Raw genomic sequence first — 26520 nt, 5'->3', positions numbered from 1 at the left:
CAGAGCGTGATCAAGAGGTTATTCCAATGGCCAATCAGCAGGATGAAGCGACCTTCAGGGTCTGCTATGCTTTTAACAGTTTGAAAATTCGCTGATTTATTGATCAGTATGGCAACCCCCGCCTTTCTGTTGACTGCTGCGGAAAAGACACAGGAGCCAACCCAGTCTCTCTGCAGTTTTTGGCTCTCAGCTGTCGTAAGGTGAGTTTCCTGTAAGCCAGCAATGTCTGTATGCAAACGCTTGAGGTGGTCTAAGACTTTGCGGCGTTTGATGGGCGAGCCCAGCCCGTTGACATTCCAGGAAATCAGGTTAGGCATGTAAAAGGCAGAAAAAAAAACTGAACAGTTGTGGGAATATCTGAATTGAAGCGGAGTGGAAGGCCCCCAGCCTGGCCCTCCCTCCTTTCTGATAGGGCTGAGATCTCTTCCAGACGCATAACGGTTGTCTGTAGTCTTGGAGTATAACAACTGAGTGCAGTAGATAAAAATTGTGTGGAGCCTTAAAGTAGCTGAATACAGAAATGGAACTGTCTCTATCGAAAACATCCCTCCCCTCCCCCCCATGCCTTTCCCCTCCCCATTGAGTCCAAATAACAAAAAGCCTCAATCCTGGAGGCATAGAGGTCATTTGATTAGTGTACGAGTGCTGTAGCCAGACATCATAGCCAGCAGGTCCCCAAGTGGAAGTACACATATTAAAGCCACTGTTCATGGAGATGTGTAAGTAGGGTTGTTATGGCTGTCAGATAGAGACGACAGGGTTAATGGAGGACTAGGCCAGGCTGAAATGCTGGAACGCAGGTGGATGATCCTGTCCCTTCTAAACCTGGTTGAATGGGAAGAGACTTCTCGTGGGATCACCAATATCGGTGTCCTAGAACATAGAAAAAGGTTATGTCCGTGGCCCCTTTGGCTCAACCCTGCCCCTCGGATGCTGAAGTGGTTGAAATGGTTTTCAGAAATTCAGCAGCTGTGACAGGGGTTTGGAAGATGAGTTGTTGATCCTTGTGCCAAATCCTGAGTTTCGCTGGGTATTGAAGGGAGAATTTAATTTTTTGTTGGTAAAGCTGGGAGCAGATAGGTGAAAAACCTCTGCGCAGCTCAGACACCCTTGCAGAGTAGTCCTGGAAAATTCTGATATTATGCTTCTCATAAGAAATGGTGGATTTGCGCCTGTAAGCCTTCCATATCTCATTCTTATGGGTGAAGCTTAAGAATTTAGCTATGACTAGTCGTGGCCTGGCGATGTTAGTTTTTTTGACTCCCAAGCGGTGTGCCCTTTCAACTTTAAGGGATCCCTTAAACTGCTGTAAATCAAGAACCTCAGGGAGCCATTGCTCTAGGAGATCTCCCATAGCTGTGTCCTCGAGCTCCTCAGGAAACCCCAAAAAACAAAGGTTAGTTCTCCTTTCCCTATTTTCTAAATCATCTACTTTGTCAAGTAGTTGAGTTAACAATTTCCCCTGCGTTTCTGCCTTAGTCTCAGCTCTGAGGGCATCGTCCTCCAATACAGAGATTCTCCCTTCGGCATGATCAAGACGGGGGGAGAGTTCAGCAATTGCTACTTGAACCTCCCCTAGCTGCTCCTTCAGCCCCGCTAATTTTTCATCTAGGGCTGCCTTTATAACTTGCTCAATAGCTGGGAGCGTGAGCCCTGCTGAAATGGGATCCCCGGCGTTTTCGCCCGCGGCAGCCATTTTAGCTTCAGTGCCCCGCGTTTTTTCCTTATCTTTTTTTGCCGTTCTTGAAGCCATCGGGGGTGACGACTTGTTCATATATTTAGCGATTGACATAAGAACTCACAGTTTCTCCGTTTGGTTGAGGTTTTGGAGCCTTATTTGCAGGTTAAAAAAGCGCTGAGGGAGCTAGGCACTCGGAGCTCAAGGGTTTCCGTCCTCCCCGGCTCACCATATCACGTGACCTCCTGACGGAGTCTTTTATGGGAAGTAGAATCTGAACATCATCGGTGTATAGGAAGAAGGTTAGGTTGAGAGAGGTGAGGAGAGAGCATAGGAGGAGCATGTAGATATTGAAGAGGGTGGAAGAGAGGGATAAACCTTGAGGTACTCCATGTATTAGGGGTATTTGCTTGGATTCTGTGGAGTTAAGTCTGACTTTGTAGGAGCGGTTTGTTAGGTAGGATTTAAACCAGTTGAGTGTGATGTTGCCAAGGCCGATGTCGCTTAAACTGTTTAGTAGGGTTTTGTGGTTGACGGTGACAAAGGCTGCAGATATGTCGAGTAGGATGAGGAGGTAGGATTGGCCGTGGTCCAGGCCTCTGAGGGCGTGGTTTGTAAGGGTGAGGAGAAGTGTTTCCGTGTTGAAGTGTTTTCTGAATCCATGTTGGGAGGGGGATAGTATGTTGTTTTCTAGGTGTGTTGAGAGTTGATGGCTGACGATTTTTTGAAGTATCTTGGTGATGAAGGGTAGATTGGAAATGGGCCGGTAATTTGATGGGTCGTCTTTGTCGAGTTGTGGTTTTTTGAGGATTGGTTTGATGCTGGCACACTTGAGGGAGTCTGGAAAGATGCCTTGTCTAGAGATATATTAATTATGTCCGTTATGGGTCTGGCTATGATGTTTGGGATTAGCTTTAGTAGTTTTATGGGGATGGGGGTCACTGGGGTGTGCGGCTGGGTTTAAGTTTGCGTATTATGGATTCTACTTCTGTTGAGGCAACTGCTTCGAATTGTGTCCAGGTTGTAGTGGGATGGAGGCTTGATGGTGATTGGGTTTGAGGCTATTATTTTAGTTATTTTGTCATTGAAGTAGTTGGCGAATTCCAATTAATAGTTATTTAATTTCCTAACTACCTTAATTACTAGTCTGTCTTATATTTACCTGCATCCGCTATAATTTTCTTATAACGTGCCATTATCTCTCTTGTTAAATGTAAACCGATGTGATGTTTTTCACTAAATGAAAGTCGGTATACAAAAATCCGCAAGTAAATAAATAAATAAATGATTTGTTGGGGTTTTCTTGGTGCGTGGTGTTGGTGGTGGGTTGAATAAGTTCTGAGGCATATGCAAATAGTGTTTTGGGGTTAAATTGGTGGTCATGGATTTTTTTGGCATAGTAGTCTCTTTTGGCTTTTTTGATGTCAGTTCTATAAATGTATAGTATGGTTCTGTATCTGTCTTTTAGTTGAAGGGATGGATCTCTTCTCCATTTTCTTTTGGCTTGTCTTAGTAGGTGCTTGATGTTTTTTAGTTGCGGTGTGTACCAGGACGATTTGTGCTTGTTGGTGGTCTTGATTACTTTCTTGATAGTTGGACATTTGAGCTCTGCTACTTCTGAATTGATGGCTGTCCACGAGTTCATTGCAGTGTTTGCATTTTTCAAGTCAAGGTTTTTTAGTTTTGATGGGAGGATTTTGGTGAGTTCGTTGCTTGGGCATAGTTTAGTGAATTCTATGATTTTGTTGGTCCAGTTCAATACTGTGGGGTGGATGATTTAGTTGTAGGTTGGTGTGAATGAGTCTATGGTCTGACCATGGGATGGAGGAGGCTGTTGGAGGCTGGGGGATGTCTATGTGACTGTTGGTGAACATAAGGTCTAGGGTGTGTCCAGATTTGTGGGTGGAGGTGTTGATGATTTGTCTGAAGCCGAGGGCAGTCATGGTTTCAAGGAGGAGTTCGCTAGTTGCTGCAATTTGTACATCCTGTCGTTCGTGAGAAACACCCTGCCCTGTAGGGTGTCGAAACAAGCTCCCAAATACTCCAGACACTGTGACGGAGTCAGATGACTTTTTGCTTTGTTGATTACCCAGTCTAGGGGGACTGGAGACATGAAGAACCGTCCGCTCACCTTCCTCTTCTGACTTGGCTCAAATCAGCCAACCATCGAGGTAAGGATGGACCATTATCCCTTCCTTCCAGAGGGTCGCCGCCACCATGACCATCACCTTGGTAAAGGTACACGGGATCGTCACCAGTCTGAACGGCAGCGCCCAGAACTGAAAATACTGACCCAGGATCTTGAATCGAAGGAATCTCTGGTGAGCGCTGCGAATCGGGATGTGTAGATAAGCCTTGGTGAGATCCAAGGAGGCGAGGAACTCTCCCTTTCGAACTGCTGCGATAACTGTTCGAAGTGTTTCCATTCGAAAACGGGGCACCTTCAACCAGCGATTCACCTTCTGTAGGTCCAGGATAGGTCAGAAAGTGCCTCCTTTTTGGGAACCATGAAAATTCTAAGTCATAACCTTCTTTTACCACCTCCAACACCCAGTGATCGGAGGTGATCCTGGCCCATTCCTCTTAAATTGGGACAACCTGCCCCCAATCATCCCGTCTGAGGAGTGGGCGGGCCTGATTTCATTAGGCAGGCTTCCCAGTTCCGGTTCCCTGACTGGAGCCACGAAAGGGCTGTGTATGGGAAGACGTCTGTCTGGAACCAGAGGGTGGAACACTCCTCCCTGACCTGCTTTTTCGGAAACCCCAAAAACGGGATCGAGGACCGAATGATTTCCTGTAGGGCTTTCTATCTTCCGGCAGTTTATTGCCCTTGGAATCCCCCAGAGATTTCATCAGCTGATCCAAATCCTCTCCAAACAGCAACTTCCCTCGACAAGGCAGACTGCACAGTTGCGACTTGGAGGAAGCATCTGCTGCCCAATTGTGGAGCCATAGGAGTCACCGAGCTGCCACCAAGGAGATCATAGTCCGGGCCACCGAATGCACCAAGTCATATAAGGCATCCACCACATATGCTACTGCCGCCTCCAGACGAGCCGCCTGAGAAGCTGACAAAGTCCCAGAAGATGATGAGTCCTGCGGTTTTTGAATCCAACATAAACATGCTCTTTGCATCATGCTGGCACACACCGCCGCCCGAAGTCCTAAGGAGGAGACCTCGAACACCCGCTTCAGATGCAGCTCCAGCTTGCGGTCCTGCACATCTCTGAGAGCAGCCGCTTCCACCACTGGAATGGTCGTCTTCTTGGTCACCGCTGATACATCCGCATCCACCTTAGGTACCCTGAGGTGTTCTAAATGTTCCTCCATTAGCGGGTAGAGTTTTTGCATCGCCCCGCCGACCTTAAGCCCCGCCTCCGGGGATTCCCACTCCCGGCTGATGAGCTTTTGAATCTTCTTCGGGATGGGAAAAGCACTCGGTGGACCCCGGAGATCGTCCAGGACTAGGTTCACTCTCTCGCTGTCAGAATCTTTCAGCGAAGGTCTCACCCCCAATTCCTCAAACACTTGGGGAATAAGGGGGCGCAATTCCTCCCTCTTAAACAGCCGGACTACACGGGGTCGTCCCCTCAGCACTAGGTCCTACCGGATCCTGATTGTCGTCACCCATATCTACATCTGGAGAGACCTCACCCTGATCTGCAGCAGTGTCCCTCGGGGGCGGAGTGGAGTCATTCCCCTGCTGGTCGACTGCACCCGCTAGATCCTCCTGAGCCAAAGTTGCCCGGGATGGACGACAGTCTGCTGGAGACAGAGAAATACTGATGAGCTGCAGGTGGCACACTTGGGATACCAGTGGCTTGAAGCTTTGCTCTCTGACTCCATCTGCTGGTGGGAGTGCATAACCCACTGGTCTGGACTGATCTGGGTATGTACAGGAATAATTAGGATGCTTTTCTCTTGTTTGTCTAAAACAATTTTTGTATTTAAAACTGGGCTATCCTTCCAGTATGGATAAGAATAACTGGGCAAACTGGAAGGGCCAACTGGGGTTTTTCAATAGTCACTGACAATGTTAGCTCTATTCATTGCATCCTTTATCTCTCTCTCATGTATGCACCCCCCTCCACAAATCATTGAATATCATCACATAATAATTTATGTAAATCAAATCCTTCAATTCTTAAACCTTGCATGTATTTGAAGATGGCAATTGCTTTTAAATAGCTGTAGCAGGCGGAGAAGAGGGCAGGTAAAAGTTTCTTGTATAGGATTTACGTAGAAATAGAAAGTCAACACATAAAAGTTGTGATACCTTTTTATTTGATGCTTTTGAGAGATACACTCCCTTCATCAGGTTATATAAAATGGACTAACATGGCAACACTACTGTATAGGCTTGTAATGATGATATGCATACAAAAAAATCAGTAGTCCTTCACAATTATTACAGATTTCTGCAAGTTAAACAAAAACCTCAATATATGTGGGTTACTGGGATATAAACTAGATATGTCCAATTTTACCAAAATTGATTCCTCGGTCAAATCATCTTGGCCAACTGGTTTAAAAATCAGATTGTCTCTCTGTCCACAAACCAATTTGCTATAATAGAGATTTCCCTCCAGGTCTTAAGTCTACGATTTTTCAAAACTGGGAGACTTTAGGTCTGGTAAGAATTGGACAGTTTTGGGCAATGGATAGAGTGATGGAATTTAATGTGATATGCAAAAAATATGCTCTTTCCATGAAGGATCAAATGTCCTAATTACAGATAGTCAATCTACTACTAAACCAGAGGAACTCGGCACATTCTAATGCCAAACAAATTTAATATGTATAATTTTATTCAACAATCATATCAAAAATACATATTATACAGGTACCACTGTGTCTAGCTAATTACAGATAGCTCATTATCTATCAATAAACTGTAAATTATTAAATCAGATTGTCTTTCAGATGTGATGGAAATGTTCAAACAATTGTTTTAAGTAAATAGTCCTATAATAACTGGTATCAGCTGACATGCTGAATTAATAAGTAATATAATCAACCTGTCCAGTGGATTTTTAAGGGAATTAGGGATTCAGGTGAAGTATGGAGAACTGGCTGCTGCAGCTTTTTCAAGCCATTCATTCTGTACACGTAGACAAAAGTAGTCTATTTTTTTGTGATATTTAAAAGCAGGGTTATCAGCCAATCTTTTGTAGCACTGTGCTTCTGAGAGTTGCTTCCTCCCTGTATCTGCCATAATCTTGGATAGCAATAACCCCTCCCCCATGCTGCCCCTTGTCAATTGGATTAATAACGATTTTGAGAACAATTTTCAAATTGCTAATCCTTCCCTCTGTTTGGGGATGGCCATGTGCTTTACATTTGGTTCTCCAGATAAAGCTGTTGGCTTCCCTTTTGATCAAGCTAAGAAAACTGTTTCTTCTGCATTACTGACTGGTAGCTTAAAGGTGCTCTTACGCCTGGGTTTGTCCATACTCTGTTAATTTAGACCTTCCACCTGCTTGAAAAGAAAATATGTTCGTGTCTTTTGAAGTTTCTAAAGTTTTGCCTCAAAGTTAAAGTGGCTGAAAGCATAAGAATAGACAAAGGATAATCCTGATTATTAAATGTTCTTCTATCGGACTTAGTTCTTTAGGATAAGCTGTAAATCATTTCTGCTTGCTCCCATGTTGTGATCTCAGTGATTTTTTCTGCTCGTCACTTTCTAAGTGTCCCTGGATTTTTTTCTGATTATATCTTTTCTCTCTAAAATTGTCTATCCAAGTGACAACATGAACTGCTGCTATCGTTGCAGGAGTCAGCAGTAGCTAAATCATCTGGTTTTTGGTGTCAGTATTATGCCTCTTCGCTTGCTGGTTTCTGCTTTCACTAATAATGTTCAAAATCTCACAATCTTTTTCCATACCATATAAAAAAATACTCTAAGCAGCCCTGGGGTGTTAGTCTAGTTCTGATGTTCTCTCATTCAAATGCAGTCTGGCGCTAGTTATCCTGCATACGAAAAGGGTGGGAAAGCAAATCACCAAATCAACAGTGAAAGATTTGGTAAAGACTATATTGTCCAAACGGTTATAAGCTGCTCAAATAATAAGCTTTTAATGAGCATTTAAAGAGCCGGGTATTCACAAAGCGTGAATTATTATAATTATCTGTTATTTAATGATTTGACAACTTGTTTAAATGTAATGCCATAGTTGCGATTGTTTTTGTTCCAATGGAAACCGATCTGATTTGATATTTTTTTTTATCAAGAATGTCGGTATATAAAAATTCTAAATAAATAAATAAATAAATAAATATTCCTGCTTTTTTTAAAATCAGAACCACAGTCCCCCGACATGGACTGTGTTTCGTACACTGAGTTGGGAGGGACCAAGCGTACAAGCACAGTCTACGACGCGGTTTATAAAACACTGTCCACGTCTCCCAGTTCTGCAAGGTCCTTTTCAATTTCTCACAAACCTCTTGAAATTTAACAACTTTGAATAATTTTGTGTCATCGGCAAATTTGGTCACCTCACTTGCTGCTCCCATTTCCAGGTCATTTATAAATATATTAAAAAGCAGCAGTCCCAGAACAGAGCCCTGGGGCACTCCACTACTCTCACCTTTCTCCATCGGGAAAATTTACCATTTAGCCCTACTCTCTGTTTTCTGTCTTTTAACCAGTTCCCAAATCCACAAAAGGACATTGCAGACTGGACCACACTGTCTGCAGACTGGTTAGAAGTAGAGAGATATCCTGGGTTCCCATCGAGGGTTCTCCTTAGACAAATGGTAATGGAACCCATGAGCGAAGGGGGCAATACTGGATCTGGTACTTAGGAATGGAGGAAGTGATTTTAATGACTAGGTAGGTAGATCCCTGAGCACCAGCAATTATGCTCAAGATAACAGCTAACATGCAGGCCAATTCAAAAAACTCCGCGGGAGAGCCAGCGCTCCGTGTTGAGTGCCCGCTCTCCCGACGCGCGCCCAGGTACCTCTCCTTGGGCGCGCGATTCTATAAATTAGGGCCCACGCTCATAAGGAGAAGCTAGAGACACTAGCGCTTCCCTAGCGCCTCCTTATTAGCGGAAACGGCGGCTGTCAGCGGGTCTGACAACCGACGCTTAATTTTACCAGCGTTGGTGGTCGAACCCGCTGACAGCCACGGGTTCAGAAAATGGACCCCGGCAAAATTGAGCATCCGTTTTCCAACCCGCGGGCTAGCGGGCAGCTTTTTAAAAAATTTTTATTTTTGGGACCTCTGACTTAATATCGCTATGATATTAAGTCGGAGGGTGTACAGAAAAGCAGTTTTTTCTGCTTTTCTGTACACTTTCCCGGTGTTGTCCTTGATCAACGCCTGCCTTTGGGCAGACGTTAATTTCTGAGAGTAAAATGTGCGGCTTGGCCACACATTTTACTTTCAGTATCCAGCAGGGATAACTAATAGATCATCAACATGCATTTGCATGTGATGAGCGCTATTAGTTTTGGGGGGGGGGAGTTGGCTGCATGTTTTCCACACGCTATTAGCCTGATAGAGATGAATCATACAAAAGGCCGAGACCTGGATTTCAAAATTACCAACTTTAGTTAAATGAGGCAGTATATTCAAATGCACTAGCAGGGTGGGAAGATGTAGGTGAAGCAGAACGGGGAGCTGGGCTAAAGGCGCTACAGAAAAAAAAAACCAACACATTTTTGTTAAAGAAGTAAATAAGAGAAAAAAAGAGACCAATATGGTTTCCATAAAAAGGTGCCAAAAATTAAAAAAAAAAAAAATCCAGGTGTTCAAAACATGCAAGGAATCTCAGAAAGAAAAACACAGGGAAAAATATCTTGTTAAGCTGAAAGAGACAGGAAAGTAGTCAGGATGGCAAAGGAAAACGTGGAAGAAGACTTGCTAGCTAAAGAGGTAAAACGAAGTGACAGGACTTTTTCTTTTAAAACATGTCAGTGAAAGGAGGAATGGTGGAGGTGGTCTCCTAAGATTAAAGAGAGTCTTGCAGAAATGTGTGGCTAGGGACAAGGATAAAGCGGAAATTTTAAACAAATACTTCTATTTGATATTCACTGAAGGAACTGGGGAAAGATCACCGACTGTTGACAAGGCTAAGTATAGTAGCAACCATGCCCTTAATGAAGGAGACTGTGAGGAACTGTAAAGACCTCAGAGTGGACCAAGCTGAAGGGCTGGATGGGCTACATGCCACGATAGCAAGGGAACTCAGAGAAGCTCCGGCAAGTCTGCTAAAGAACCTGTTTAATAGACCTTTGGAGACAGGAGTGGCTCCGTGAGACTGGAGAAGGGATGACAGGGAGGAGGAAATTATGGACTAGTTAATTTGACTTCAACAGTAGAAAAGGCAATGAAGTAACTTGAATCTGGCATGTTGTGCGATCCAAAGGATTCTGTTTCCACCACAGAGTGATTCTGACAGATGAATTGGGTGACCAGAGAATTAGATCGAGGGGGGCACTGGATTTCATATACTTGAATTTCAGAAAAGCTTTTGATATAGTCCCAGATAGGAGGTTCTTAAATAGAGGGTCCAGAGGTAGGCCCTACAGTGATGGATTAGACTGGAAACTGGTTGAGAGACAGATGGCAAATGGAGTTTGCTCTGAAGGAAGAAAGGTGACGATGAGTAATGTGCCTCAACGATAGGCCCTGAGGCTGGTTTTGTTCAATATTTTTGTCAGCGATATGGTGGAGTGATTAGATAGAAAAGTGTCTTTTTGTGGATGATGCTAAGATCTGAAACAGAGCAGAATGTCTAAAGGAGTGGGAGGTATGAGAAGTAATGTAAGAAAGCTTAAAGACCAGTCAACTACGTTTCAATAATGAAAAATGCAGTTATGCATTTTCAATGCAGAAATCTGGGAGAGAGGTACATGTTGGGGGTGGGGTGGGGGGAAGTTACTGACGTTCACAGAACTGGAACAAGACTTGGGGTGATTATATCTGATGGTTTCAAGGTAGTGAAACAGTGCAATAAAATTGTGGCCAGAGCCGGAGGGATGCTGGAGGGCACAGGGAGAGATACGAGAGAGTGATTATGCCCTTGTACAGGTCATTGGGCAGACCTTGACCGAAATACTGTGTCCAATTCTGAAGGCTGCTTCTCCAGAGGTTATAGATGGTGTGGAGATGGTTCAGAGAAGAGTGGGGTTTGCACCAGACATCCTAGAGGAGAGGCAAGACAGGGGAGAAATGAGAGAGACCAATTTCCTCAGAGTGAATTCTGTTTTACTATCACCCTCTGTATTCTATCCCTCAGCCAGTTTGTAATCAAGTCCACCACCTTGGGGCCCACCCCCTGACTGCACAGTTTATTTTTATGAGCCTCCTATGTGGGACAGTATCTAAAGCATTGCTGAAATCCAAGTATACCCCATTTAGCACAAGCCCTTGATCCAATTCTCTCGTCACCCAAAGAAGGCGATCAGACTTCTTCGACATGATCTCCCCCTAGTAAACCCGTGCCACATCGAATCCTGCAATCTGCTGGATTCTAGACATTCCACAACGTTTTCTTCAGCAGCCTCCATTAAATGTTCCCACTACTGAGGTAAGACTAGTTGGCCTATAGTTTCCATTCTCCTCTCTGTCACTTTTATGAAGAGGGACACAATTTGGATAGGATGTATCCTTGCAGTGTGGACAGGAATAACTAGCAGACTGGATGGACTAGTTGATATTTTTCTGCTATCATCTACTATGTTACCACTGATCTGATCCCCAGTCTTTTGGGGACATCGTCCATTGTACACATTCAAAGCAATTTATGTGGGTAAAAAGCATTCTACCTATGTTAACTGGTTATTTGAGAACTGCCTTCTCTCAGGGGCTCATGTAATAAGGTGCACTTGGCTGAATGCACAATTGTACTCATGTTTTGTGTGCATAACTTTATTCGCAATTTAATAAGGATTTTAGTTCACAGAATGCATACAAGTATGAGTAAAAACGGCACAAACTAGCGCACCTTCATGTAAATTCCTTGTTAATGAAAGGAAGCACTTATTACTGCCTAATTCTGGGAGGTGCATTAAAATCCTAAACTCTTAACTTGTGCCTTTTTTAAAGCTGGGAATTTAACTTCTGGGTTGGGGTGGAAAAAATGTAATTCATATTTCTGGGGCTAGTGTTAGTCTATGGTGTTATGCCAGCGTGGTCCTAGACCTGGAGTTCCTGAGTGCAGGGACTCTTGGATTTGGGTCTCCAGGATCTGGGGTGGACCACAGGACCCGAGAACCCCAGGTCTGGGACCATGCTGGCACCCTTAAAAAAAACCAAACAAACCAAGACTAATGCTGGAATGCTGGTGAATCCAAGGCTCTGCCTCTTCTTCTTTTCCCTAGTGTGTTTCCCATTTGGAAGAAGTGTGCCCCGTGATGAAGGAGCAGGAGGATCAGCAGCCATGGGTCAACAAGCTTGTTCTCATTAGCTCTTGCCAGTCACTGCCACTACCGCCAGCAATGCGAGTTCTAAGTTTATCTTGCCTCTGTGACCACCTCGCTGTGGGGTGGGGAAGAGGAGAAGAGAAGAGAGATACTGAAAGTCTCCCTCCATTCTCTCAACAAAGTTTTAACTCAGTCTCTTGCCAGGATCATCCTCCCCTTCCCGGGTTGAGCTGCTGCCACATCCTCCTCAATCTCTGGAAACAGCCAGAGGTTAATTTCTATAGCTCATTTTAAGCAGTATTCACATACCAGCTTATTATGACTGATGGACCACAAAAATATAACAGAAATTCAAACCACAAGCCTGGCAATAACTGGGCCTAATTCATCTCCCTATTCTAAAACTGCAATAGTAGGCAAGCCTAACGACTACAAACTTTTACAGGTTAGTTGGATGCCTTCCTTTTCTACTTATACAGAACATACTTAAATACAACCTTATTATGGGAAAATAGTAAATCTAAAGGACAAGTTTTGAAGGTATTTGCAGTCTCAAGACCTAGCTATAAGCTCGTCAATAGTTCTCTGAGAACCCAAGTAAACCAGTCAGTAGCATGACATCCAAGATATAATTGCTGTATTCAGAAGTGTGTAATTGATTGCATTCGGAAAAGCAGCTTATAAGTGCTGTTAAATAAATAAATACATAAAAGTGGAGCACAGAAGAAAGAAATCTGCAAAAAGGAGATCTGAACATGCTTATCTTTCCCTTTTCCATTGATTATTCTAAATCAAATATGCTTGCACTCTTCAATAGACCATTTGGTCAGGATTTAAAGTTAACCAGTGGTGGATATTTAAGGGGGCTTAGTTCCCTACCCAAGACAAGTGTTTTAGGCACCTCAGGTTAACTGTGGGGTGAAAAAAATAGTTTTTAAAGTGCCCTCCAAAGTATCTTAACTTGGAAATCTGAAATCTTGAAGAATATATTTGAGGAAAAAACTTACATGTTTTCTAAAATGATCTTTTACCTCTTGCTTTCTACATACATACATATATATATATATATATATACATACATACACGTTCATACATACATACACACACATACATAAATATATAAATAAAATATGCTTGGGTTCCTGTATAGTGTCTCTATCAAATTCAATTTTGATAGTGGCTCACAGAAAAAGGGTTTTTAGTAGGCTCAAACGCACATAGTTTGCATATTCAGCATGCTGTAAATCGTTTTCCAAGTAAACACATTGTGTACTAAATAATGTGCACTCAACCACAAGGAAATGCAGGGTAGCAGCACAGAGTCCACACAGTGGCAATAAAACGCAACTGCACAGTTGGAAGTAGCCAGAGGCAGCAGCCCACATGGGCTGGATGACAGATGAAGCCACTATGGTCAGTGAATCGGCCCATGTGGGCTGCAAGAGGGACTAGGCATTAGTCAGAGGTAGAATAGAGGTTTAATGGGACAGTGCTGAGGTCAGGCTGGAGGAAGAGCGGTGAAGAACAAAAGGAAGACAGGACTAAGGGGTGAGATGGGTGATGGAGGCATGGAAGGAGGTGTTGGGGGAAGGATAGAAAGTAGGGAGGAGGATACTCATTTCACCATAAATATTTTGCAGGTTGCAGCTAGTCTTATACGATGTAATGGGAAGACGTGCAGTTTTTACAGGATTTAAGAATGAATTATAAATATTTTCTATTTTAATAATCAAGTTGCCACTTCAAACAAGTTCATGCATTCCTAATGCCACTGTCTGATAAAATAAATTAAATAAGACAAAAATGGCCAAAAAAGATAAGAATTTAGTATGGACCCCATTTAAGCGACTCTGGAAACATAATTCTGGCCGGAATGCATAGACAAAGTGTGGACCCCCAAGCACCCCCTTACCTGGGTAGAGGAAGGTCTATTTCTTCCGTGGACTCTTCATGCCTGTCACCAGTGCAATCTTGATCCTTGCAGGAGCTCCTCTCGCCATCGCTCTCTCCAAGCGCGCTGTCTGAACTCTCATTTCTAGGAATCCCTCCTTCACTTCCGAGAGCAATCTCTTTGCCAGCATCCCCCCGGGGGACAGTGGCAGCAACTGCCCTGCCACAGTCCTGCCTTTCAGGACCGGCTCTGGCAGTGTATGGCAATGTGCACTCTGAATCCTGAGGGCAGGGAGCCCTGCAGTGCTGTGGAACTTGGGCAACTCTGTTCTGTGCTGCAGTATCAGACACCAGTAAACGTTTAGCAGGGAAGGTAGATGGTGCAGAAATATCATCCGCTGTATTGGTTTCAATGCCATTACCCTCTGTGAAATACTCATCAAATATACCTTCAGCATCTTCACAGGACGGAATCCGTGTGTAGCAAATTCTCTGCCTTGGACGTGGCTTACATAAGGCTTTGGGATCTCCTGGCTCGCTTTTGGCAATATCCAGTGCCTCACTACCTAGAAGCAACGGTCCATTTTTCACTTTTGGAGGCTTTCGGTGGGCATTTATTTTTTCACCCATCTCTTTCCTGCGACTTTCCAGGTCAGACTCGGGCGATACTGAGCTTCCAATCTGGAAGGTGACCTTCTCTAAGCTGGCACCTCTCTGAGCCTCTCTGCTAGGACATGGAAGCGCCGAGGACCTCTCTGGGCACCTTCCTGCTACACCGTGTTTTGTCTTCTCCACCTCTACAGGGCTGTAGTTCTCCAGTTTTGAAATTGTATCCTGCGGCCTGTTTAGCTCCTCTAATCTATACGCTGCAGCTCCGGTTACACTGATTACAGTCTCTTGCTTAGTTTCTTTCAGCTGAGGAGCCATTTCTCGACAAGAGCCAAGGCTTTCAAAAACGCTTCTTCTTGATGAGAGAAGAGGGGCCTCCAAGAACTGCTCAGTCTTTACTGTGACTTTCACATCTTCTTTCTGGTCTTTAAGAGACGGCTTTTCAATAGTGTCAGATGTCTTGGGGCTGCTGCTGCTTGCACAGGTTGCTGCTCTGCTCTTCTTTTGTGGCAAGACCGGAGACACCAAAGCAGGTTCATTGCTAACGGTGACCACCACATACTCAGACTCTTCCACCTGTCCCTTCTCCAGCGCGGTGGTGATCTTCCTGCCATTCAGAACCTGCTCCCCGTCCTTCACCCGTTTGCTCCGGGTCAGGTGGTTCTCTTGCAATTCGGAGCAACGTATGAAATAAGTGAGCACGTAGAGGATGCGCTGCACCAAGTCTCTGCGTTTTCCAACCACGACAGTACGGGTCAGCCTAACCGGAGAGCCGATAGCACCATACAGGTCACCTACAAAGAGAGAGAGAGAAGGAACATAAACCTCTGCCAAACAAACCTGAGGTTAGAAAGCAGAAGAACAGAGTGAAATTAATCACATTCAGATTCTACCCTTGCTCAGATTTAAGAAAAATGATAAAGTTTTTCCTCGGAAGATCTTCCTTTAAACAGCACTATTACTCAAGCCTACATCTTAGTCTCCCAAGAAAAGACATCAAATACATTCTAATAAATAATCCAAGGTCTCAATGGCTAATAGGAATCTGATCTTAAAAACAAAAACGTTACTAGTTTCATAACCACAAGAGGGCAGGACTGTACTGCATTGCCCTGCAATAGGACCTGGCATTTCTCATGATGGAAGACAGTGGGAAAATTAAACAATAGTGAAGGTTTTCAAAGGCTACTGCTGCTAAGACTTTCAAAAGTTACCAAAATTGTCAAGTAATATCCTCAAACAGGGATGGAATAAAAGTGCCCAGGGTCAGGGCAGCACCCTTCCCCCCCCAAATCCTACAGCCACCCCCAAGTTGCAGGAGAGGGAGAAACCCCCTCCAAAGATGTAGCATGGTAGCTGTACAAGCATCCTCCAGTTAGGACCTCAAACAACTGCCTCAAACTTAAATAAATAGTTATATTTATTTATTACTTGGATTGACTTCCCGCCTTTTTGAAAACGAGAGTCACTCAAAAAGCATGTTAGGAATTTATCTTACAAACAAGTCATTTGTAGCTTCACATTATATAAAGGTGTAAACAGTTTTAAGTAGCAGCAATATCACAATATAATTCCACAGAGGTTTAAGGTGTGCCTCAAAGCCCAGCTCTAAATAGAACATTCATCCTGACTAAGCTCTAATCACGTTAACTCTTGAGAATAAATAGCCACACAGCAAAACTCTGGACTGTAGCAGCATGTTTAAGGCAATTTGAGTTGAAGTGCCATTCAGTTTCCCATAGTCAATTTAGCAGCTTTGGGGTCCTGGTTTAGATTAAAGTCTTGACAGAAAAGCCAGGATTTTATTTGCTTCCTGAAGCAAGAGTAGCTTGTGGATCCCTAAAGGCTGGAGGATGGAAATGAAGGAAAGATTGAATGGGGATAATTTGCTGGTGTGGCGGTTACTACCCTTAACTAATAAGCCTTCATACTGTTAATGCAACTCCATCATTGCTCTCTGGTTCAACAGCAGGGGGAAAAGAGGAAAAGGGGAATTGGATTCAGACATTGAATTTTATGGTCAGGGAAAACAAATAAGCATGGGGGTAAAACTTGCTGATGCCCTTAACCAATTAGCCTGATACGTTTGATGCAACTCCAACATTGCTCTCTGCTTCAATGGCAAGAGGTAACGGGGAACTGGACTCAGACAGCAAGCAACAAGGGCCCTGACATTGACGGTCTGGGAAACTGGTAAGAATGGGGATGACCTGTATGGTGTGGCAGATGCTACCGTAAGTTTGCTGGGCAGACTGGATGGACCACTTGGTCCTTTTCTGTCGTCATTTCTATGGTTCTATGTATTTTTCAGAGCTCTTCTGAGAAGGCAGGTGCTGCTCCCGTGAAGGACTGATTTTGTGTATTTGTTGTACTGATCTCTTTTGTTGATGTTGTTGTTTCGGAGGCTGCTGGTGTGGATATTAGTGCTCTGGAAGGCATGTGAGGAGAGCCTTTCACTAACTTAGATAGGTCCATCTCCTCCTAAAGTCAAGGTCACAGTTTTGAATTTTGTTCTGTATGTTATTGGCAGCCAGTATAGCACAGGTTTGATGTGGTCATGACGTATGAATCCTTACGTACATCTGTGGATGTGGTCATGACGTTTGAATCCATACATACATTTGTGGAGAGCCATATCTATTAAACCCTTGTACAATGCATTACAGTAGCCCAGTCACGTGGTTACTGAGGCACGAACATCTGTGAGTAGGTCTGACTTCTCGATGAGCAGGCACAGTCTTCACAAGTTACATAATTGAAAGTAGCAGCTCCTTACTGTGCTTGGATTTGTGGCAGCATGGGGAGGGCTCTGAGGCTTTTTACCTGGATTTTTAGTGAAAGTTCAAAGGCTCCAAATGGGATTTTCAGATCAGGAACTTCATTGTTCCTGTTCTGTATCCATAGCATCTCCATTTTGTTGGGATGCAGATGGAGTTGGTAGTATTTTTGTCCATTCTTGAACAGCTGCAAGACATGTGCTTAGTTTAATTATTGTTGCTGATAAGTGTGTCTTTGCTGGTACGAGCTGAAAGTCATCTGTAGGCCTTTACATCAAAAGTTCAAATTAGCTGCACCATGGATTGAAGTATATGTTGAAGAGTGCTGGTGAAAATATACAGCATTGGGAAAATCCACAGTTCAAGATCCAGGGTGTTGACGTGGTGACAGCGAAATTTACCAGTTTTTGTTTTTCTGACAGAAAGTTGCTGAACTGGGTAATGACCACTTAGGCCAGCCTTTGCTAGTAGTGATATCATGATATTGGGATCTATGGTATTAAAAGCTGCTGAAAATTACAGCAACACTAGAACAGCTGCATGACTCCTATTGCAATATTTCAAGATCATCCAATACAGCGATGGCCATCTTTTCTTCTCTTAGCCACTTGTTTAGCTGAGTTCTCACTGATTGTTCCATAAGCTTTCCTAGGAAGAGGATATTTGATACTTGGTGATAGGTTTGTCTTTTTTTTTTTTTTTCAATTATTAGTAACTCAACCATGGCGTTATTTAGCTCTACAGAAACAATGTCCTTAGAGAGGGAGGAGTTTATAATTTTGGATGCCCCGGTTTTGAGTCCCTTACTCACTAACTTTACCAGCTTGGATAGGCATGGATCAGGGATGCAGGTTGTTGGATGTAGGGTAGCTATAGTCTTCCCAAGGCCTTCTTCAGGGATTGGGGTAAATGAGTTCCAAACATCTAATGCATTTGGTGGTGATGAGTTTATCTTTGTCTCTGAGTGGGAGTTGTTTTGATGAAGTTGTTGGAGATCCTTGATTTTATCTCAAAATAGGTGGCAATTTAGTTTGCTATTAGTTTAGAAATCAGGTTTTTTAGCGCTGGTAGTAGTTGTATGTCATTTACTATTTTCAATAGTTTCTTGGTTAGGTCTGGGGCTTGCTCAATACAGTGGGAGAAGTATCTATAACTAAAATAATAATACTAACCACTAAAGCGATTTTTGGGAACAGCAGCATCGAAATTACAGATGTCCGAATCCTGGACATCCAAACGGTAATGTCTAGCAAAGGTGTGTAAAGACTTCCAGGTAGCCATCCTGCAGATTTCCTGTGGGGAAACCAGCTGACATTCCGCCCCGGAGGTCGCACACACTCGAGTAGAATGAGCCCTCAGGCCCTCTGGGACTGGACGACCACAGCAGATATATACAGATGCAATGGTCTCCTTCAACCAACGAACAAGCGTAACTTTAGACACCTTATGACCTTACTTTGTGCCATGCCACAAGACAAAAAGGTGATCCGATAAACAGAAAACTTTAGTAGCCTCCAGATGGAGCAACAAGGCCTGTCTGACATCCAGCCGTCTCAGTTGTCTCGAATAAGGATCCCTCAGCTCCACATCAGGAAAGGCCGGAAGTTCCACCGATTGAATCAGGTGAAAAGCGAAGACTACCTTCAGTAAAAAGGATGGGACTGTTCGTAGCGAGACTCTGGAATCCGAGCTGCAGCAAAAAAGTTCCCTGCAGGATAAGATCTGAAGCTCAGAGACCCTCCTGGCTGAACAAATCGCCACCAAAAAAAAACCACCTTCAGCGTGAGATTCTTCAAAGTGACCTGAGTGGCTCAAATGGGGGCTTCGCACAACCCCCGAAGAACCAAGTTCAGGCTCCAGGAGGGGCATAGTCTGCGAGTTGGTGGGTGCACGTGTTTTACACCCCGGAGAAAACACACCACATTGGGATGAGTCACCAGAAGAGACCGCTGGATCTGGCCCCTCAGATATCCTAGAGCGGAGACTTGAGCCTCCAGGGAATTATAAGATAACCCTTTCTCAAGGCCATTCTGTAGAAAGGAAAGAACTAGAGTCACCGAAGCTCTACATTCAGCATTTCCTTTTTCAGATAATTATGAACAAATATGTCAAACAACACAAGTCCTAATACAGATCCCCAGAGTACTCCACTAATGATCTTTCGTTATTTGGAAAACTGACCGTTTGGTTCTACTCCGTTTCCTGTCTTTTAACCAGTTCCCAATGCACAACAGGACACTGCCTCCTAGCTCATGACTTTTTCAATTCCTGAGGAATCTCCCATGGGGGACTTTTGTTAAATGCTTTCTGAAAATCCAAATATAATGTACCAACCAGCTCATCTTTATCTACATCTTTATTTACACATTCAAAAAAAAGTCATAAAAGATTTGTAAGACAAGATTTCCATTTGCAAAAACAATATCGACTCTTCCCCTTTTAACCATTTCTATCTACATGCCTGGTAATTTTAGGGGTAATTTTCAAAAGCATTTATGTGTATAAAACCCGGTTACTGGGTTCAGTGGACCCTTGATGTTACTCAGCATGGCTCATCTTATGTTCTTATGATAAAACAAAGTCTAAACTCTTCAGTAATATCTAAGAATTAGGAAGAGAAATGGGAACTGTGAATGCTGAAACGTTAATTCAAAAAGTTGACTTTTTGAATAATGTAGCAATTAACAAGGAGGTCCATATTCAAACATTATCTGGCTTAGGAAGTTAGCCGGGATATACCCAGATAACACTGAGTTAGCCAGATAAAACTTATCCGACTACCTTTAGACCTACTCAACAGCAGGACTAACTTAGTCAGATAAGTTTGAATATCGTCACTTATCCAGCTGGATACATAGCAAAACCCCAGAACACTCCCATTCCCACCCACCAATTAGATAACTATTTAGCTGGATAAATAATTATACGGCTAAGTAGCAGCTGCTGAACGTGGCCGAATATTCAAACAACGCCACTTTAGCTGGATAAGTTCCAACTTACCCGGCTAAGCGGCGCTGAATATCAAGCCCAATATGATTAGCTATGCAGAAGCAAGTATTATAATCAAAGAAAAAGAACAGGACAACCATTACCAGAAAATCCTGCACCCGTTGCAGACAATACCATGCAAAGAGAAGCAATAGCTTTCCATTCTGATATTTTTTTCCCCATTTCTCGGTCAAACCTCTCATATTTCCCTCTTTGTTTGCAATTTAGTAATGTTCTTTGGGAACAGATCCAGTCTCCCCAACGATGGTCTGGGGCGCAATTCCAGAGTCTTCACAAAATCCGCACTCCCACCAGGATTTAAAATTTTCCATTCATACCCGGAGTCTGCGTATATTGTTTGTACAACAGACGCAGTGAGGACAATCAATCAAAGCCCCGACTTGAAGGGTTATATTTTATGGACACTCAAATGGCAGATGAAATTTAACATGGACAAGTGCAAAGTGATGCATATAGGGAAAAACAACCCTTGCTGTAGTTACACAATCAGGTCGATACAGTAAGGCCGCGGTAGAAACAGTGCGGCAGTGTCAGGCGCACCCTTCCTCCCCGCACGCACAGTTCTCTTCACTTAGTCCCCGATACTCTCTTCTAATCGCATGCAAATGCATGCCGCGGCTTTAAAGCGTTAGGGAAGGGTTATGCCCGCGTAACCCATTTTACTGTATAGGCGCTTAATACAGCGCCTATACAGTAACTTGGGTGCGCTGGTACCTGTCATTTCAAATGACATTTGAAATGACAGGCACCAGGAAGTGTAAAAAAAAAAAAACCCAAAAATATGTAAAAACCTGAGTGTTAAAAAAAAAAAAATTTTTAAATACCTGTCACTTTCATGCGGTCATCCAGGCAGCGGCGTGGGTCCAGGCGGCCGGCGGGCGGCGGCGGGAGCCGGGTGTTCGATCGAGGCCGCGGGCGGGTAGGCGCGTGTTTGATCGGGCGGGCGCGGCAGCGGTATCCGGGGGGCGGGTGGGCGCGTGTTCAAACGAGGCCGGGTCGCACAGGCGCGCATTAATTCAGGCGGAGGGAGCCGGCGGCGAAAGCGGCCTCCGGCAACCCCCACCGGCAGGCGTGCATTCACTGCCGGTGGGGGTTGCCGGAGGCCGCTTTCGCCGCTGGCTCCCTCCGCCTGAATTAATGTGCGCCTGTGCGACCCTGCCGGGTCTCACAGGCGCGCATTAATTCAGGCGGAGGGAGCCGGGTGGTCGTGCATTCATCCAGGCAGAGGGAACCGTGGGCCGTTTTCGCCACCGGTTCCCTCTGCCTGGATGAATGGCCGTGCGATTTCAGCGCTGAAGGCAGTCACATGCCGTGGTCACGGCATGTGACTGCCTTCAGCGCTGAAATCGCACGGCCATTCCTTCACTGCCGGTGGCCGTGCATTCATCCAGGCAGAGGGAACCGTGGGCCGTTTTCGCCACCGGTTCCCTTTGCCTGGATGAATGGCCGTGCGAAATCGGGAGGAAGGGAGAAGGGACTGCCGTAGCAGGCCCGAGCCTTGCTACTTTTTCGTTTTTTGTTTTTTTTTGCTTCGGGAGGAGGGGACCGGACGGGCTGCAGGAGACCGGACTGGGGCTACACCGGAGACCGGACGGGCTGGACCGAAGACCGGACGGGACCAGGGCGGGTAAGCAATGTTTTTTATACTACACTACACTAACTCCTACTAGGGGGAGGCGGTAAACTAACACGTTAAGGCCGCGGCAAAACAGCGGGTTACTGAGGAGATAATATCAGCGCCCGTTACAGTATCGGAGGGGAATAGCTAATTCCTTCATTATACAGCTTTTTCGTTCATTTACATGCTGGGTGCGGAAAGGGTTATGAGTCTATTTTAGGAAGCGCTAAGGACGCGTGAAACTGGAGACTGTATTGCTGGATCGCCTTACTCGTCTGTATTGTGCGCTCCCAGCACGTTACAGACGGGCAATCTTTAACTGCACGTTACTGTATCGACCTGAATGTTAGGTTCTATCTTAGGAGTTACACCCAAGAAAGAGATCTAGGTGTCATAGTGGATAATATATTGAAATCGTTGGATCAGTGTGCTGTGGCGATCAGAAAAGCAAACAGAATGTTAGGAATTATTAGGAAGGGAATGGCAAATAAAACGGAGGATATTATAATGCCTCTGAATCACTCCATGGTGAGACCGTACCTTGAATACCGTGTGCCACTGTTGTCACGGCATCTCAAAAAGGATATAGCTGCATTGGAGAAAGTGCAGAGAAGGGTGACCAAAATGATAAGGGGCATGGAACGGCTCCCCTGTGAGGAAAGGCTAAAGAAGTTAGGTCAGTTTTGAAAAGAGACAACTGAGGAGGGGTATGATAGAAGTCTACAAAATCATGTAAGGACTTGAACAAGTGAATGTAAATAGGTTCTTTAATCTCTCAAATAATAGAAGGACCAGGGGCACTCCATGAAGTTAGCAAGTAGCTCATTTAAAACAAATTGAAGATAATTCTTTTTCACTCAGCGCACAGTTAACCTCTGGAATTCATTGCTAGAGGATGTGGTTACAGCAGTTAGTGTAACTGGGTTTAAAAAAGGTTTGGATAAGTTCCTAGAGGAAAAATCCATAAACTGCTATAACACTAATTAATAAGCAATAGAGCTTGTGAGTTATCTAATGTTTAGATACTTGCAGGTACTTGTGACTTGGATTGGCCACTGTTGGAAACAGGTTACTGGACTTGATGGATCCTTGGTCTGACCCAGTATGGCATATCTTATGTTCTTATGTAACCTATGTAGTGATAGAGACAAATGCTGCTAAACTAACATGTTGGGCTTCATTTTCAAAAGGATTTATACAAATAAAATGTGGTTTTAAAAGCGTAAAGGGGCTTTTTAGAATTGCCCCAGGAAAGGGGTTATATATTTTTGCATAAACGAGAAAAAGGCATTCCGTGGGGAGTGGGGCAGTGTCAGCACAGGGAAACTATTTGCAGCACACTTTCATTTTTGAAAAGCATGTGCAGAAATCTACTTGCACCATATACACCTGCTAATGAGCAAGGGTTCATGTATGCGCTATGCTGGGTTCCGCACACACCCGCTAATTTTCAAAGTGGACTTAGCGCATAAATCCATTGTGAAAATTTGGGATAAAGTCTGCTACACAAACTTTAGCCCTACGCAGGCCACTGATAATTTTCCTTGCTACATACAAGTAAATGGAGATCTAGATGGATTACTTGTTTATTTTCATATTATCTGAGTATGACCACTACTCTGTATCTTCTTGCCATGTAAGACTACTTTGCCACTGTGGTGTTATGCAGTTCGGGAAAAAGAAAAAAAAAATAAAGCCTCTGTCAAAATATCCCCCCCCTGTGATATTCCAAAAATGTATCCTCTCTTTTCCTTGCACGGCCTCTCCCTTTCCACAATCTTATCCGGTTTCTACTTCTGTAGCCTCACCTGAGTAGATAAAGAGGGGAAAAATTTGTAACATTCAGATACTAACCCAGCTGTGCCCAAAGAGGATTATACGGATGGGATTTTGCCAGCATGTTCAAGGACTGCGATGTGTGCTTTTCAGAGAAGGCCTTTATGGGAGGATGATCGTTTGGCATCACTGTTGGAACCCACGCCAAGTGATAGGTCAGCACTGCCGTCAGTAAAGCAGCTATAAACCTGAAAGCAAAAGACGCAAACAAGATTGGTGCAACGTTCTAAACTTTTGGTCTACAGATTCTAATGATGGTGTGAACAAATAATCAACAATAAGTGAATACACTGTGGACGGGGTGGGGGTATTAACGTACTGGTTTTTGCTGAGCTGTTCTATCAGAAGTGCAAACTCTTTGAGGAAGTGCTGGCACAGCTGGTTCTTCTCAGTTGTTCCGGACATCATGGTGAGCCACACTGGTTCCGCGATCCTTGGCACAGAGTACAGGTTCCAGACAGTTTCCCTACGGAAAGAAAAAGCCCTATGTAGAGAAGATGAAAGGTGACTGAACTCCACAAGCAAAAGAAAAAACTGATCGAGTGTTAACTGTCCAATAGCCACTGCAGACAGAATTCACTCTCACAATAACAGGAAACGAATATAAAAAAAAAAAAAGATAAAATCTGTTGAACTTTTTTTTTGGATGGGGTGATTTTTTTTTTTAACTCTTTATTTATGACATTTTCTTGGCATACAAAAACAGAAGAGTGCAATGCTATTGACAAGCACAAAGAAACCATGCATTGAACATTTATTACAAAACAACCACGGCCCACATAAAACCAAACGAGAACCTAGATAAGCAAGACCTTAATTACATTGTCAGCAATAAATCTGAGATAAGGACCCCAGATTGCATTATATTTCAATTGTTCATGCCTAGGGGCATATCGGAGGCGCCCTATATCTGCAACAGTAGGAACTTGTTGCTTCTAATATGTCAGACAGGGTTGTCACTTCCAAAAGGTGGCAATAGTGAAACGGGCTGCTAAGAGCTATTGACCCACTAAGCGTCAACTTTCTGGGGACAAGAGAACCATCCCAATGCCCAAGCACTAGAAAAATAGGACATCAACCATCCCAATGCCCAGGCACTAGAAAAATAGGGACATCAATCATATCAGCTATAATATCAGCCACTTTGCGCCAGAACTGACATATGCCCGTACAATGCCACCACATATGTATATATGTACCTTGTTCCCCACAGCCCCTCCAGCAAAGGGAACTAGAATCAGAAAAAATATTGGAATAATAAACTGGCGTTCTGTAAATCCTGTGCAGGAAGCGAATCATCAATTCAACACGACGCTGGCATAGAGAACTGCGATGGGCATTAACCCATCTATCTTTCCACATGGGCACTGTAAGGGAAAGCCCCAAGTCCTGATTCCACTGGTCTATAAGACCCTGAGGAGATGAAGTACCAAACATCCCCTGTAATATTCCCCAATAAACAAGAGTAGTACCATTAATAAAGGCTTCAGGGTCTGAAAAATAACTGCATACCATTCAGCTCTGGGGCAATAGAAATCAAGCAGCTTAGAAAGAGCTGTTCGCAATTGTAAATACATTTACGTGTGTGCGTGCGAAAAGGTCAAATTCTAAACTCAAGGACTCAAAAGACTGAAAATGTCCATCGTCCCAAAGTTGCGCAAAGCTACATAGACCACAATCTCTCCATTCTTTAAAACATGGAGAGAAGTTGAGACCAGAAACATTGGTGTTACCATAAACAGGGCCCAGCAAAGACAATTTACTCTCATCCAAACTCAAATACCCTAGCACTTGCTTACACTCCTTTAGAGTGTGAGCCAGTATAGGGCTATTCCTAGTCACTCTGCAGCATAAAGGAGAGGCATGAGAAAGAAAGGGCAACATCGTAAGATCTACCTCATCCGACTGGAGCTGTTCCAAAGACCTCGACTGTTTTCCAGTGTCAGAACCAAACCTTAAGGGGCAGAAATCTAGAAGCCCAATAATACACCTTAAAATTAGGGAGCGCCATCTCACCCTGTTTTTTAGCGAGCACAATTGACTAGTTTATTTTGCCAGTGAAACTTAGAAATCAAACTGTGCAATGTATCAAAAAACTTAGTTGGAACGTCACAAGGGACATGTTGGAACAGGTATAAAAATGTGGGTAAGATGTTCATTTTAATTAAGTTAATGCGCCCCACCCAAGATAATGGAAGGTCAGCCCATTTCAGCAACTCGTTACGTACCCTGTCCAAGAGCCCTACATAATTTTGGGGAAAAAAAGATCCCAAGGTGCAAAAATTACCAAATAGAGAAGTACTTCGCCTACTAAGCAAAAAGCGGCCATGCAGTCAGGAACCAGCTGGCGGGGACCAATATGGAGAATCTCAGAGACTTATCATAATTGACTTTATACCCTGAGAGAACTTCAAGCAAGGCTGGACCAGATGAATTTGGGTCAGACAAAAATATTAAGACATCATCTGCATAGAGAGAGATAGTATGCATAGGAGAGCCGAAATGAAACCCCTTAATAGCAGGCGTCTGCCTGAATAGGGCCATGAGAGGCTCTATGGTGAAGTCAAAATGCAATGGAGAGAGTGGGCACCCCCTGCGCTATTGAAAAGACAGGGGGTAGTACCCCATTTATTAAGAGGCGTGCTCTAGGGGCCAAGTGCATAGCACTCACCCACTGCAAGAATCTCTCGGGTATACCCGCTTTCCTCAGGACTAGAAAAAGAAAGTGC

The 26520-nt window shown here is 44.0% G+C and overlaps 1 protein-coding gene across 4 annotated transcripts in view; it reads right to left on the bottom strand.

The window, feature by feature from the left end:
* FNIP2 (folliculin interacting protein 2) overlaps positions 1-26520 on the bottom strand; it is a 173289-nt gene that overhangs the window by 26901 nt on the left and 119868 nt on the right. For all 4 annotated transcript variants that reach the window (XM_029617003.1, XM_029616929.1, XM_029616767.1 and 1 more), the window contains 3 exons: positions 24111-24257; positions 23810-23979; positions 13965-15345 (listed from right to left, as the gene is read on the bottom strand). In XM_029617003.1, coding sequence (XP_029472863.1) covers positions 13965-15345; positions 23810-23979; positions 24111-24257 — 1698 coding nt within the window. The remainder of the gene's footprint in view (positions 1-13964; positions 15346-23809; positions 23980-24110; positions 24258-26520) is intronic.

This window comes from Rhinatrema bivittatum, chromosome 1 (genome assembly GCF_901001135.1).
Source record: "Rhinatrema bivittatum chromosome 1, aRhiBiv1.1, whole genome shotgun sequence".
Classification (NCBI taxonomy): Eukaryota; Metazoa; Chordata; class Amphibia; order Gymnophiona; family Rhinatrematidae; genus Rhinatrema; species Rhinatrema bivittatum.
This window is presented reverse-complemented; position numbering and strand designations above follow the sequence as displayed.